The sequence below is a fragment of the Fulmarus glacialis genome, unplaced genomic scaffold, assembly GCF_000690835.1.
Source record: "Fulmarus glacialis isolate BGI_N327 unplaced genomic scaffold, ASM69083v1 scaffold43505, whole genome shotgun sequence".
NCBI classification, from domain to species: Eukaryota; Metazoa; Chordata; class Aves; order Procellariiformes; family Procellariidae; genus Fulmarus; species Fulmarus glacialis.
The window spans coordinates 7764-22130 of record NW_009215919.1 but is presented as its reverse complement, the minus strand read 5'-3'; the positions used below and the strand labels follow the sequence as shown (position 1 = coordinate 22130).

Genomic DNA, 14367 nt, shown 5'->3' with positions numbered 1-14367 from the left:
ATAAGAAAGTAAAGCCCTGAACATGCCTTCACCAGTCAGTGTTTTATCACAGTCCTAGTGAGTAATCGCTTGACAATGCAAGTGCATTCGGTGAATGTTCTCCTTCTGGTGCCCCGTACCAGCGATAGATTCCAAATGAATTTTTCAAAGCATTGCTTACATTTCTTTTTAGCAGACCTTTACCCCTGCGTGTTCAGATTTCATGGGGCACCCAATGAACTTTAAGCCATTCAGTAGCATATGCCCAGAGTTCTTCGGTCTTGTGCTGAGTTCAAGTGGAAGAGTTCAGCAAAATGGAGCTTTGCCCACTTTCCATACCTCTTTATTCTTGCTTATGGCCATTGAAGCTTCATTCCTTTCTTTCATTATTTATTTTCTTTGTCGATCTCAGGTTCAGCTGCCATAGGTGGATCATCACATTTTGTATATTCTTCATAGGGTGGTTTTAATATCCTGCCCAAAAATTCATAGTCCAGCTCATTCCAGAGTTTGAACAGTATCCAAACACTTTTCAGTTTTAGATAAATCAAAAAATACTACTTGGGGACTCTCTTGGAGAATCTCATAACTCAATCAATTTGATTTGATTAAAACCAATTTCTATATGCAATTAAGTATTTTCTAGCCCAGAATTCATCTTTGTTTCTTACAATCTTATAATCTCTTATAAGATTACCAAAATTCAAAACTTCTTGTTCTGAAATGAGCTGTATGCACACATTCTGGCATATTGAGGAAGACCAAAAATTTTCTGTCTTCTTAGTGACTAAGATATAATTGCATGGCACCCTGTGACAAAGTACATAGAGGGATCCTTTAATATGCAGATGAATAAATCTGTCTGTTTATATATGTTTGCAGAGCACATGACCAGCGCTGAATATTACAGTGCATCTGCATAATGAATGTGTAATGAATTCTGAGAATTCCCCAATTCTGACTTGGGGCCTCTCTCTCATCTCTCCCCCTCTCCATCTCTCTTTCTCTGTCCTCCCCCAGGAGAGGGGAGGTGAGTGCTGAGCTGTTGATTGTCATGGCTATCAAGACACAAGACCTTCAGTTCTTACTGGAGGAAGTGAGATAGGCCTTTATTCACTAGATAGATTACTCACCCTTTCATCATCTCACTTTTTTAATGCTGAGCCATCAGGTCCCATACCTTCTGTCTTGCTTTCATCTTCATCCCACAATAAACCTCGTGGCTCCGGACATGACAACTGTAATGTACTAGTGAACCTATATTCCTATAATATTGACTCCAGTCACTATATCCTCTAAGGTCTCTTTTTTCCCTGTCTTTCTTGGTTGCAAACACCGCATACCAAGGTCTAGTAATAATAACCAAGTTATTGAAAGCTATCACATACAAAAATAAAGTTTTCCTTCCTCTATGCAAATCTGTCTCACTACAATGACTGCTGATGCAGAAATTCCGATCTGCTGAGACATTCCCCGCTGACCCAGTAACCGATGTTCTAATCAGCCAAGCTGCACTTTTATTTCAGGCTAGGCTGTTCTCCAGCTATTTCACTCTCAGTGTATAAATTTTAGTTAGCTTGAGAAATATCGCTTGGGAGGGCAGTTGGTGTTTTGCCATGAAAATAGGAGTCTGGTGCGCTAGAAAGTTCATGTGCCTAAACAATGCTCAGAGATGGGACTCAGTTCTGTAATAATATCCAGACTAATGCATTCTGTTCTCAACCAGTAAGGAATGAAATTAAGTTTTTCTCCCTATCTCCGTATTGATTTTAAGACAGCTTTTAGAAATGTTGGTAGGGCATACTATGCATGCAAAAAACCCCAATTTCTACAAATTGCAAGCAGGAATTTGGACATGAATCTTCCAACTCCATTATCCCCCTCCACTCTCACGATGATGAAGAAAAAAGAGTATTTATTTCAAACAAACTGAATTACATTTCCATTTTTGTGATAATCCTACCATAATTTAAATAAGATTTTGTCATTGTTTTTTTCTCATTAGAAATGGAAATGAGAAATAAAAAATAGGATTTAGGTAAGTCTCAGAATTTGGGAGGCAGGTCAAACTAGTTTTAAGAGAGACTGAAGCATATACGTAAAAAGGGGTGTTCTGTATAGCCTGAGAAAGCATAGTGCTGAATATCCTCTCAGCAATAACATTTTTGTGTTCAGCGTGGCGAGTCAGTGTTTTTACTGGATAATGAAATTACTGTCCATTCCAGGAGGATAATTTTTATGGATGATTTGTTGATTCTGTACTCTCAAATTTTCAGGCTTTAAAAATTGCTGCAAAGAATTGACTGCACTCAGATATAATTTAAATTAGTATTGCTTCAAGCAAAAGCCAGTTATTGTACCTAGATTACTTTCCTGTACTCTCAGTAATAGGAAATATATTTTATCTTTCTTAGTTTTGACCTTGTACTGACAGTGAGCCACTGTAACTTGAGTGTAGCCAGTACTGTAGCTGATGTGAAAAGTATTTTACCTTAACATTTAAAGTGACAGACAGCTTGCTTGCTTTCCTTCCTCCCTGCAACTGTTTGGTCTCTTTTACAAGCAAACTCAGACTTAGTGTTGTGCCACCAGTTTCCTGTTTCTTTTGGGAAAAGTAGAGAACTATCTCAAATCTGCTCAAACTGCCTGGTTTTTCTTTTTTTCTGGAAAGTTTTTTCACACCATGTAAGTGAATTTGTAAAATGTAAACATTTTAGTTGAAGTAGATAAGTAAACGAGAAAACAAAGTAAAACGAAGCAAGGAGCGGTGGGCACATGAGTTTGTTGTTGGTCAGCAAATGTGTATTGCCAGTATGGTGAGGAGGTGAGCCATAGATCTGAGAGGAGACGAGGAAGGAGGAAAACGAGGAGGCTGGAGAGTGTTCTTGGGTTTGATCCTCTATGTGGCTGGAAACTTAAGAACCTTCTTGCAGGGTCAAGGGGGAAGGAATCAGAAAACTGCATGTTCCCCTCATCTCCTGTTCCTGGAGTCAATGAACAAACTGTGAGATAAAAAACTAAAAGTAAACAGCTCAGCCTTTGCCACCCACTCATATTTAACTTAATAATGAAATTACCTCCAGAACAGTTATCTGGAATTTTCAAGGCTGGAACAATGTGGCTGAAAGGCTTAACAAAACCCAAACAGGAGCAGACACTCCTTCTTATCCATCAGGGCTTCTGTGTGCTCTCCATTTAATTAGTACACCTTCAAATCCACAGGACTAATTTTTAAACATTTTAAATTATCTTACGCTTTGACCAGTTCCAGGGAGATCTGTGAAGGTGATTAGGAAGCCATATATTACTCAGATATTGCAAAATACAGAGTTAGAATTTGTCCCAGTGGGGCTTTTTGTCTGATTTTTAAGTTCCTGTCTTACACTGGGTGCAGTATAGTTGCATTTTTTTTCTGGAGTGTAAATAATAAATAAGGATAAAGAAATGAATCTTTTATTTCAGCTGCTACTTCCCCTTTTCTTTCTCTTTTCATCTGCTATTTACATCCAAAAGCAGCTTCTTTAAAATATTCTACAGCTCAAGATAATCTCCTAAAAAAATTTTATTTCTACAGTGGGGAGAAGAGTGCTTCATTTCTGTTCCTTGAATGCAGCTCTTTCAAGCCTGTCTTAATGGATTAAGCCAGATGAGCAGAGTTTGGCCACTCATTCTTTTAGTCTTGACAGAAAATTTTAGATTATGATTGCTTGTACGATGCAATGAAATTATGTATTTGAAAATAAAATTATATGTATTTATTTTATACAAAAGTTGCTAATTTTTTTTTTTAGCAACTTACTTCATGTGGGTAGAAGTCTGTTAAGTTTTCATTCAGTGCAAAGCAAACAAAACAGAAAGAAGAAATGGTAATTCCCGGAATTCACAGTAGGAACTTGTGGCATACACATTTGAAAATCACTCCCCTGTTCAGATTTATCCTTTATCTGGACAATGTAGCACTGATACGAGACAGATTGGAAACTTAGAACTGTGTACTCCTGCATGTCACAGAGGGTCTGAATTAAGTGCTGCTTGTCAGCAACTTTATTTGAAGTAGATGACTCAGACGACTTTTTATTTTAGGCACAGAGCTGTGCATTTTGAAAGCTCAGCCTCATTTTGTCTTAGTGATGAGATTAAATTATCTGAAAACATTAGTTGGGGAGTAATTTTTAAATACGTCCTTCAACTTTTTCATAAATTATATTAGGATTATGTTAACATAGCTATTTTAGATATTAAAAAATTACTTACATACAGGAAAGTAAAATCTCTGGACGCTGAATTTCAGGTGTGTCTTTGGGTTAAGATGTTAATTCTAGTAACTACAGAAAACAGTTATACGATGCCTGTTCATATTTACTGTTGCATGGTGGCTTGAATTATTTATTTATTTGTGCTTTCCCCACATTTTCCTATCTTTCTGCCATAACCACTGTGCAGAAAGGGATATTTGATAGCTATCCAATTATAAAACCAGCTTGGAGATGAGTTCTGTTTTCCAGGGTACCTTGGTTCCCTGGAGTTACTTCCATCCCTTCCGAAACCACGAAATAATGAAATTCTCCAGGACTGCTTGATTATCTGTGATTTTCCAGCCAAAGCCATTTGGATAAATCAAGAAAAGAATCTGATAAGCATCCAAACTCCTAGAGACTTAAGAGAAATTACATGCCTGTGAAGATTCATCATCATTAGCTTTTAGGAAGTGGAGAAATAAGGTTTAGGTGATTTTGGAATATTGGTATGCTAGAGAGACTATAAATGAGACTTGTAATTGTTGGGGTTTTTTCAATTAAAATAATTTTAATCTAAAATCACACTAAAATTACATATCGCTTTTCTAAAGGCCTATTTTAACTAATAATTTATACAGTGTAGAAGGAGTTGAAGGTTGTGTTATTTTAAAGAAATTGGTGGTAATAGGAAGCTGTAAGTGTACATATGCTGCCATCTTCTGGTGCACTTAGTGGCCTGCACCGATCATTTCTTCAACATCTGTACTAAGCTTATGGAGAGCATACTCTCTTATCAGATAATTTATCTTTTTTTTTTTCCTTCAACAGGAGTGTGATCAAGTTCATATAGATGATGTTTCTTCTGATGATAATGGACAAGACCTAAGGTAAGATAGAGCATTCGTTTCTTTTTTTTTTTATTCAAAGATTAAATAAATTGAGCATTTACAGGAATACATTGTATTTATTTTTACTGTATTTTGGGTGTTTGCAGTACCTACAGTTTTGCAACTGATGGCTTCCATGCAGCTGCAAGTAGTGCAAACCTTTGTCTGCCAACAGGTGTAAGAGGAGGGGTTGACTGGATGAGGAAGCTGGCTTTCCGTTACAGAAGAGTAAAAGAGTTGTATAATACTTACAAGAACAACATAGGAGGTGAGTTTAATTGTCAAAACCAATTTAGAATGCTGAACAGGTTAAACTGCATGGCGATGGACTCCCGCCCGAGGGAATGTGCCTTGGAAGCCACAGAGTGGATGGAAAGTGATGTGACTGGACCTTGGGCTATTGAAAGCTACTGACTGTAATGGCAGAGCCAACATTGTGCTGTTGTGCAGGAGAACCAGAGATGGGGAAACGGAGCAGGCTTCATTTAGCTTCCACAGAGCCCATTTTCCTCCTTCAGTCCCAGCTCCCAATTGGTTGAGCCACTTACTCTACCTCAAATATGCTGTTACTCTAGGAAAGAGGTTGTATGGTTTCCACAGCACAAACTGGTTGTGGCTGGCCTATTCCATCCTACATTTTCATGATCTAGTTGGTAACAACATACTGTCTGCTAAATTCTCTGCTGGGTAACTGCTAGTCTATTTTCACTGGTGGGTGCAAGAAAACTCTAGCACTGCCATACCACTAGCCCCTTTTGTTGACTCTGTAGCTTACTCAGTTAATCGTGTTGCAAGAAATCTGAGTCTCGTTTGGACTGAGAGCTTTCCTGTTACTGTTTTCATTCATGGACTCACTCATGTCCGTGCCAGCAGGCTTGTAGAAAATCAAGCAGCAGAACTGAAAGAATCTGTCCTGGAAAGTCCTGTGTGACTTGCAGAGGCAGCCAGCCCTCTTCTGAGGAGGGGAGTATGTCAACTGGCTCACTCAAGAAGAGCCTGCGAGAACAGGGAATACTTAGAAGTCTTCAAGTGTTGCTAACAGCCACAGTTGAGGATGAGGATAACCCAACCAGGAAGGAGTCCAAGTGAACACTCTCCCATTCTATAGCATGGGCTTTTTCAACTCATCTGAAATTTATTTCAAAGGAACCTGAAACTCACCAAAAACTGAAACTCAAGTAAAGCTCACCTTCAGCAAAACCAGACAGTTTGGTGTTCCCTTCCTGCAGTCTTTCAAAAATGGGAAACAGTACTACTAATATGGACAGTGAATTAGTCATTACCTTAATCATTTCCTAAACTATGTAAACCTGAAATATATCTTTCCTCTTAGAAGCTCAAAGTCTTTCCTTGCCACAGGATGAAGCAATAGGAGCAAAAGCTGATAGTAAATGATTGGCTTTCACTTGCCCTGCCTTGCCCTTCATTGGTGTCATGAATGGAGTTTTTATACCTTAAGAATACTGGAAACAGTATTATCCAAACATTTACTGGGTTTTCTTACATCTCCTAAGGCATCTAAGATTCTAAAGCTGTTGCATTTCATAAAACCTTTAACATTAGTAAGAGCTTAAGTCTAAGAGCACAGCATAGGGAAACACACTAAGAGGAACAATTATTGCAAAGGCAGAGTGCAGATATGTGGTGCATCGTATTAAGGTTTTTATTCTCTCCCACAAATCCTGCTTCTGAAATATATTCCATCCTTAGTGGGCAAGTTCCTTCATTCATCCTCTACTTCTTAGCTTTTTTAATAATCTTTTTATCACATATGTGTCTATTTATTTCAAAATAGCTGTTAGAAGGCAACAGAAGGCTAGATCAAACTAGGTATTTTTAGGTTGCTTCATTTCAGGTTTCTTAAGACACTCATCACCACTTCTTGGGAACATAGGGTGTGAAAGAGAGGAGGGGTACTAAAGGTCATGAAACCTGCTTCCCTGCTCTTCCAGGACCAAATCTAAACTTAAAATAGCTTGGATTCAAAGAACTCATGTCTCAACATTGAATAGGCTGGTTACTTTTAAAAATCTGACCTTCACATGGTCAGATCTCCAAAAGGAGATTTTAAGGTGCTTTTAAGGATTAACTGAGATATGAGAACATAAGATGTACAGCTGTAAATGCTATAAAAGGAGCTATCATTACTAACTACTACAGGACATGAAGAGCAAGCCATCGGCAAACAAATGTATTTCCATATGTGTAACCTGATGTTCACTTATATACAGAGTCATAAGAAGGGCAGTTTTAAACATATGCAGATACTGCAAAGGCAAGTTTATTCTAAAATCTCTTCTTTTATGAGTGTCTCTGCCTATCATCTCTATGGCATGGATCTCCTTGTCACTGCCTTTGATAATTAGAGAGTAAGATGTATGTGAGGAGTTGGTTTAAAAAATGTGTATTTCTGAAGGGTGTACTTTGAAACGTAGTAAAGTAGTCTGAATAGACGAAAAAAAATCAGACGACTAATTATGAGGATCTGCAATACTCTCTGACATTGCTTGATATAGTGGAGTGCAAATAAAAAAGAGCAATTTACTGAGCCTTGAAGACAATAGATTTTCTCTTTGATGTTTTTTCAAGTTCTAGTGGAATTGAAAATAAAAACAATGACCATAAAATCTATACTCTCCAGCTAATACAGAATTTAATTTGGTTTTTTTTTTTCTTTTCTTGCTTTTTTACATAAAAGGACTCCTGGGTCCCGCTAAAAGAGATGCGTGGTTGCAATTAAGAGCAGAGATTGAAGCTCTGACAGACTCCTGGCTAACAAATGCACTTAAATCATTATCAATTATCAGCACAAGGTATGTATTTGAGTCTACTGTAAAAATTTTCTAGTTTTGGACTTGTATTGGCTATTTTTTGACATTTTAGGTTACGATAAATTAGTGCCTTTAAAGAACAGAACAGGTCTAATACAACTTTTGAATACAACATAGGAAAAATTCCATGGAAAGTGATTTCATTTTCAGTGACTGCAGCATTTACTAAAGATAGTAGGAAGTGTCTTCTAAAATGTGATAAATGTCCCTGAGTACATTGAAAGGGTATTGTAGAATTCAGAGCCAGCCTTTAATTTATTATCTTCCGGCAGCATCTTCTGAACTCCCCGTCTCTCTGTTCTGTGCTTCAATGTTTGTGCCTATTCACAGTGCTACCTAAATACTGTATAGATCCCAGAACACAAAATCATTTTCCTTCTGTCCTTCCAGACAAATCAGTATGCTTAAGCATATAGCTAAGTTTTCAGAAGAGCAAAAATCTGTTTAAACTGAGTTAAAAGTCTGGGTTCCCAGTAATGAGACATAAAATAAATTGTTCCTTTGAAACAATAAAACTGTGAACACTGCTGCTGCTTAGTCAGCCATGCAATATGTACTGCATCAGAAATCCTCAAAAATCCTGGTTTTAAACCAAAAAAAAAAGCCAATGGTAAGCTATCTTGCCTTCTGAACATGTCTGGGAAAAGACTCAGTGTCAAGTGGAAGGAGCAAACTTGGAAAGATGTGAAAAACTTATTTTAAACGTCACAATTTTTGCAATATGTTTATCTCTTAATTGTTGTTTATTTAACAGTATCTTAAGCAGCTCGAGAGAAAAAAAGTAAAAAATTTGTGTAAGTCATTGTGTTTAGCTCTGCATTTCTTTCCGAATTGCTAGTCTTCAAAAAGACACTTGGTAATGAAGGCCAGTTGAGCATTGGTGGATGAGTCTGGAAAACTGTTATCAGTTACTCAGGACTGTTAAATAAGTCTTTTGTCTTGTCTTCAAAGAACTGTACAGCTATAAATCTTCAGAAGCTACCCGTGAGGCAGCTAAACATTACCTATATGTTACTGACAGGAAATTGAGATACATGAAGGCAGAAATAGTAGCCTAAGGTCTTGCTTGGAGTTTGTGGAAGAACCAGGAGGAAAAATCACAACTATTTACTCTCAGCTCCATGTTCACACCATGGTCACGCTCATGTTCCAGCCTGTCAGTGCCTAAAGTAGCCTGGCTGTGAGTCTTCTGTTGTGTAACTGCTAGCACAACTTCTCCATTCAAGTCTTCATCCTCACCATTCGATGCTAGCTTATTAACATGATTATTCTTATCTCTCCCTCTTCTCAGAAATATTCTTACTCTTAAAACATGAAGAAAGTGATGTCATTGTGCAGAAATGTATATTGGCTGTTTATTTTCCCCCAAGACAGGAGTAACAAATGATGTTTTCACATTCTCCTAACTCTTTTATTTGGCTGGTAGCTACTAATTAATTGCCAGCATGAAAATAATGCTTTCAAAGCATTTGAATGCCTATTTTCAGACATAGTTGGTGATCTTAAATGTCTGTATTTTAGTGGACCCGTCTTCAAGGACCTGTTTTTTATAAACCAGTGTGAAATATTTCCTACAAATCAGGCCTGCGTATTTTTTTAAAGGATATTGCCAGAAGTTTTATGTACATTTTTCTGGAAGTGATGGTGCCGAGCAGCACTGCTGTCTGAGTGAAAGTAAATGTTGAGGAATCCTGAATATGCTTTCCACAGCTGGTTCACCTCATCAGCATTTGGGTAATGGTTTTAAACTATTTAAACTGAAACTATTTCTCTCATTTTAGGAGTAACTGTGTAAACGTGTTGGTAACAACAACCCAGCTTATCCCAGCACTTGCAAAAGTTCTGCTATACAGCTTAGGAGGAGCTTTTCCTATTGAAAATATTTACAGTGCAACCAAAATAGGTAAGAAAATTACTCTTTCATCCATTCTGACTACACTGCATACCAATATTTTTTTGCCAGTAATGGATGGATTCCAAGCCACTTCCCTGACACTTACAGTGTTAGTTATAAGATTTAGGCATTGCATATGTTCAGATGTGTTTATGTCGATAAATTCCAAATTCAGCTTATTTTCAATGATGCCTAAAGGAATAAAGGTCCCCATACTGATTAAAAGCCTCAGAAACTCCTAAGTATGGTGCAGAAAACAGAAAATGTGTAGAAAAGAATGAATAAAAGTGGGTTTTGTATTCAAATCTAAGCAGAACTTCTGTTAAAATAGTCTCTGCTCTGATCTTCAGCTCTATGTAAGCTCTATGTAAGCTAGGCCATCCCTTCACAAGCTTTTTCTGGAAGCATAGTACATCAGTGATGGTAATGACAACTGTTACCAACAGAAGCTGTGTTGATGGATGCCACAAGAGCACTTCCCTATTCTGTTGATAACTTTGTACCTCTTGTGTATTACAGTTTGGAAATTTATGGTTTTCAGAAATTGCATCCAAAATTTTCTTGTAAACCAAGAAAAGTTATCATTCCTGTGAAATGTGACACAGCCTACAATGACTGATAATTTTGGCAGCTTTTGTGATTTACCAATTATTAATTCAAGAATGCTTAATTTCTATACCTATGATGCCTTACATAACATGGAGTGTGACACTTTGTTGACAAAAGCATTACAATATATTTCCTAAATGATTTTCACAAGTGAAAAAACAATGCATATTCTAACAGTGTCAGGAAAAACTATTACCTCAGTCATCCTTTAATTAGCTGTAGCTGTCCTCTGGACAGAAATGTCTCAAAAACTTTAAAAACTTAAGTCAAGGCATGAAGTATCCCAAATACCACATGGTACTGAGCAGCCTCTGGAATGAATGTCATCTGTCACACAGCCTGTACAAGTTGGATTCAATCACTGAGATTGCACTCGGACCAAAGGAAGGATCATTAAGAAATAGTGTCGACAGCACAGAAAGGGGTGGTGAAGTGAAGCAGTCTCTGGAGGCTCTGTCGAAGTAATTCTGCACCAGGAATTCCTTCTAGGAACGGTGTGGCCGCTGTTAGACCCCTGTAAGGAGCACAGAAAACTCTGTTGGGTACAAGATCTCTCTCTACTTTTCATCTCAGTGATCTCTGCGCTGTGCTGAACACAGGACTATAATTGCAGCTGTTGCTTGCACACACTGAAATCTGGTCCTCACTCAACAGTTAATACACACAATGCTTTTCCTAATCATAAGCTCTTTTTTGTGGGCCAGCTGAAAAAAAGCAAGAGGAGAGCAGTAAGAATCGGAGATCTAGAAATCATGAGCTTGTGAGAAGAGACTGAAAAACCTGGGGCAGGGATAGACATAATAACAAACAGGGTAAAAAGCTATCGCAGGGAGGAGAGAAATAATCTTTCTCTACGTTGATGGGAGGTATGACAATAGGCGATGATTTCTTTGCAATAGGGCATGTGTAGGTCGCATGTCAAAGGGAAACTTCCTAATGGAAAGGGCTAATTAAATATGGAGATCACCTGTGGAAACAGTGAAATCATCATATTAGGACAGTTTTAGGATTGATAGCACAAACATTTGTTGGTAAAACTGAACCTCCAGTACAATGAGAAAATCAGTAGATGTCTTTGCTTGGTCCCTTTCAATTCTGTTTATTGTTGTTACTGGCTTAGCGTGCTTGCTTCCACATTTCTCAAAAAAACCCAAATGCTTCACGGAATTTCTCCCAGGAACTGATTCTATCTTGCTTGTCCGTTGTTCTTTGAACACTTTTTCCATTGCTACATCACTCATTGTTGCAGATACATTAGAATTAAAATTTTTGCTTTCCTTGAAAAAATATTGCTACAATACTAGGGAAATATTTAAATTCAATTATTCATTCACTGACCTATTCATTTTTGCACTGCTGCTAATTCCTTTATCTTAGTGGCTTTCCTGTAACTCTTAAGAAAGACATTTAGTTTTACCTGAATAGCTTAGTGTCACTAAGGGAATTAATTGCTTCTCACCAGTTTTGGCTCTAAATCCCAAGGCTGGGAACTTTTAAAAAGGAGTAGCAACAATGTCTTACCACTGCAATAATCCTTTGTAGGGCTTCACCATAACTCACTTGATAGCTTGAATAAGTAGTGCATTGTTTTTCAGGCAAAGAGAGCTGTTTTGAGCGTATAGTGTCCAGATTTGGCACTAACATAACTTATGTTGTGATTGGAGATGGCCGAGATGAAGAACATGCAGCTAATCAGGTAACTTCACTCTGAACTCTTATCTCATTTATCTTCCAGGAAAAGAAAGTTGCTTTGAACGAATAATGCAAAGGTTTGGCAGAAAAGTAGTATATGTTGTAATTGGGGATGGTGTAGAAGAAGAACAGGCAGCAAAAAAGGTAACCTGTCTCCTGAAATGTTGGTGTGATACATAGCTACTAATGCAAGCCTTTCTGTTTGCATTTCTGTCAGTGTTGCACAATGACAGAATGACAAATAATTTCAGTCCACAGATGCAAGGAAACAAGAGCATGATGAGATCAAAACTTAGAGTAAAATGAACCATTTGGATTCTAGCATTTGCTCCACTTCAGTTTGGAAAGAAAAAAAATTCAAAATTATTTTTAAAACAAATGAAAAATTATTGCAGCAAAGATGTCTGACTAGCTTCAAGCAAATTAAAGATAAACAGAAGAGATAGAAAGGGCTATGGCATGATGGTTGGGTGGTGGTTTTCTTTAAATGGTGAAATCAGGGAGGTTTCAAGAGAATTGTTACAGAAAATGTGGGAAAACATCTAAAGGGCTGTGCAAATTTTTTGCTAACATAGATGAAGATCTGTACTTTACTGGAGCAAATATGATGAACATACAATTTGCTTCAAGAAAGACATATCTGCAAAAGGAAAAAGAACACAACATAGAGATTGTGCAACAAACCTGTATTTCAAAAAAAGAACTGTTTCTTCAGAAATACTCAGTTTTCTCATGATAATAATTCAAGTGTAAATTTCACCAGATAAGTTTTCAGTGTTCAGAAACAGATCAAATTAGTAATTTGCACCATACTTCCCAGTATAACCTTGGAAGTGTGCAGAAGTTGTAAATTTTTGCCTCACGATGTCTGCACAGGACAAGTGATGTAAATATTGTTGTGCTAGGAGTAGCAAAATAAAGTGTTCTTTTAGTGTTGTAGCTGGAATGGAAACAAAATGAAAATAACCAAAATGCTCATTCCAAATGGTTCCTTAATATAGGTACAGTACTGGTGATGGGTCTTTTATAGTTTGTGCTAAACAAAGGTGGTTGGATTGTGTACTTTCCAGTTTGGCATGCTTTTTTCTTAACGTTGGCTATATTGCATGCATAGATACAGAATTCAGAGAGGTGGATGAATATAGCACATTACAAATAGATCTGAACACAAGATGAAAGTATGATTTTTTTTCTATTCTGATGAATTGCTGAAGGATAATAGTGCATATATCTGCATCTCTCACAGACACTGATGCTTTCTGCAACACAAATTATCTTTTTTTAAACCAGAAATTGTTATTTTCTTATCCAAAGAGATTTAATTTTTCCCCCTAGATGGAGAAAAATGTAATTCAACTCTGTTTGAAAGTGTTGTGTGTGAAGCCTCTTTTAATGAAAGTCTTATAGCCCTTTAAATGATCATTCAGTATTTTGCAAAGTCTAATAAGTGGAGCAGAAAGGGATTTCCTATTAATGCTCCTTCGTATGGGTTTGCATGCTAACAACAAGCAAATAGCACTTACTAAATAACGGGCTCTTTCCAAAGAAACTTTTAAGAAAGATTATCTAATTATTTTAACATCAGTTGAACTATTAAGCTCAGATCTATTTTGGTCTGATTTTTGTCAGTACTTTACTAGCAAAAATCAATCCAGAAACACAGTGGTGTAAAATACATGGTGGTAATCTGACTAGCCTCGTGTGTCATATACCGCTCTGTGTCGCAATGTTCATCGTTCCTGACCTTTTCCCCCCTCTAACAAACACAGCACAACATGCCTTTCTGGAGGATATCCAGTCATTCGGACCTCTTGGCTCTCCATCAAGCACTGGAACTAGAGTATTTGTAACTGTGTTCTAAAGTTGGCGATCCTTTTTTTTAATCTATATATTTCAAGTACACTGAATTTTTATGTGTGATTCAATGCCTCTGGCTTTACACATATGAATTGTCTTAAGAAGGGAAGAAATATTTGGAATTAAAAATTCCAAATTGAAGAATTCAGATTGCTGAATGGAGTTAAAACATTAGTGCTACGTAAGGAAGCTCTATGGTCTTATATATGCAACGTTTTTAAATGAATTAAAACTGTGGAGGTTGCTGGTACACACCAAGTGAGCCCTGACAGGAGTGAACAAAGGACTCGAACTGGCAAAACACCAACATGCGTTTTTCAGCCGACAAGGTGGTGTTCAACAACATTCCTCAAAATGGGATATATTCTCAGCACTGAGGT

General features: G+C 37.3%; 1 protein-coding gene across 4 annotated transcripts in view; it reads left to right on the top strand.

Annotated features, from left to right (window-relative positions):
• Positions 1-13980, top strand: part of EYA4 (EYA transcriptional coactivator and phosphatase 4) — a 50101-nt gene extending 36121 nt beyond the window's left edge. For all 4 annotated transcript variants that reach the window (XM_009579094.1, XM_009579095.1, XM_009579093.1 and 1 more), the window contains 6 exons: positions 5046-5104; positions 5212-5372; positions 7803-7917; positions 9717-9838; positions 12174-12274; positions 13900-13980. In XM_009579094.1, coding sequence (XP_009577389.1) covers positions 5046-5104; positions 5212-5372; positions 7803-7917; positions 9717-9838; positions 12174-12274; positions 13900-13980 — 639 coding nt within the window. The remainder of the gene's footprint in view (positions 1-5045; positions 5105-5211; positions 5373-7802; positions 7918-9716; positions 9839-12173; positions 12275-13899) is intronic.
• The last annotated feature ends 387 nt before the right edge of the window (positions 13981-14367 follow it).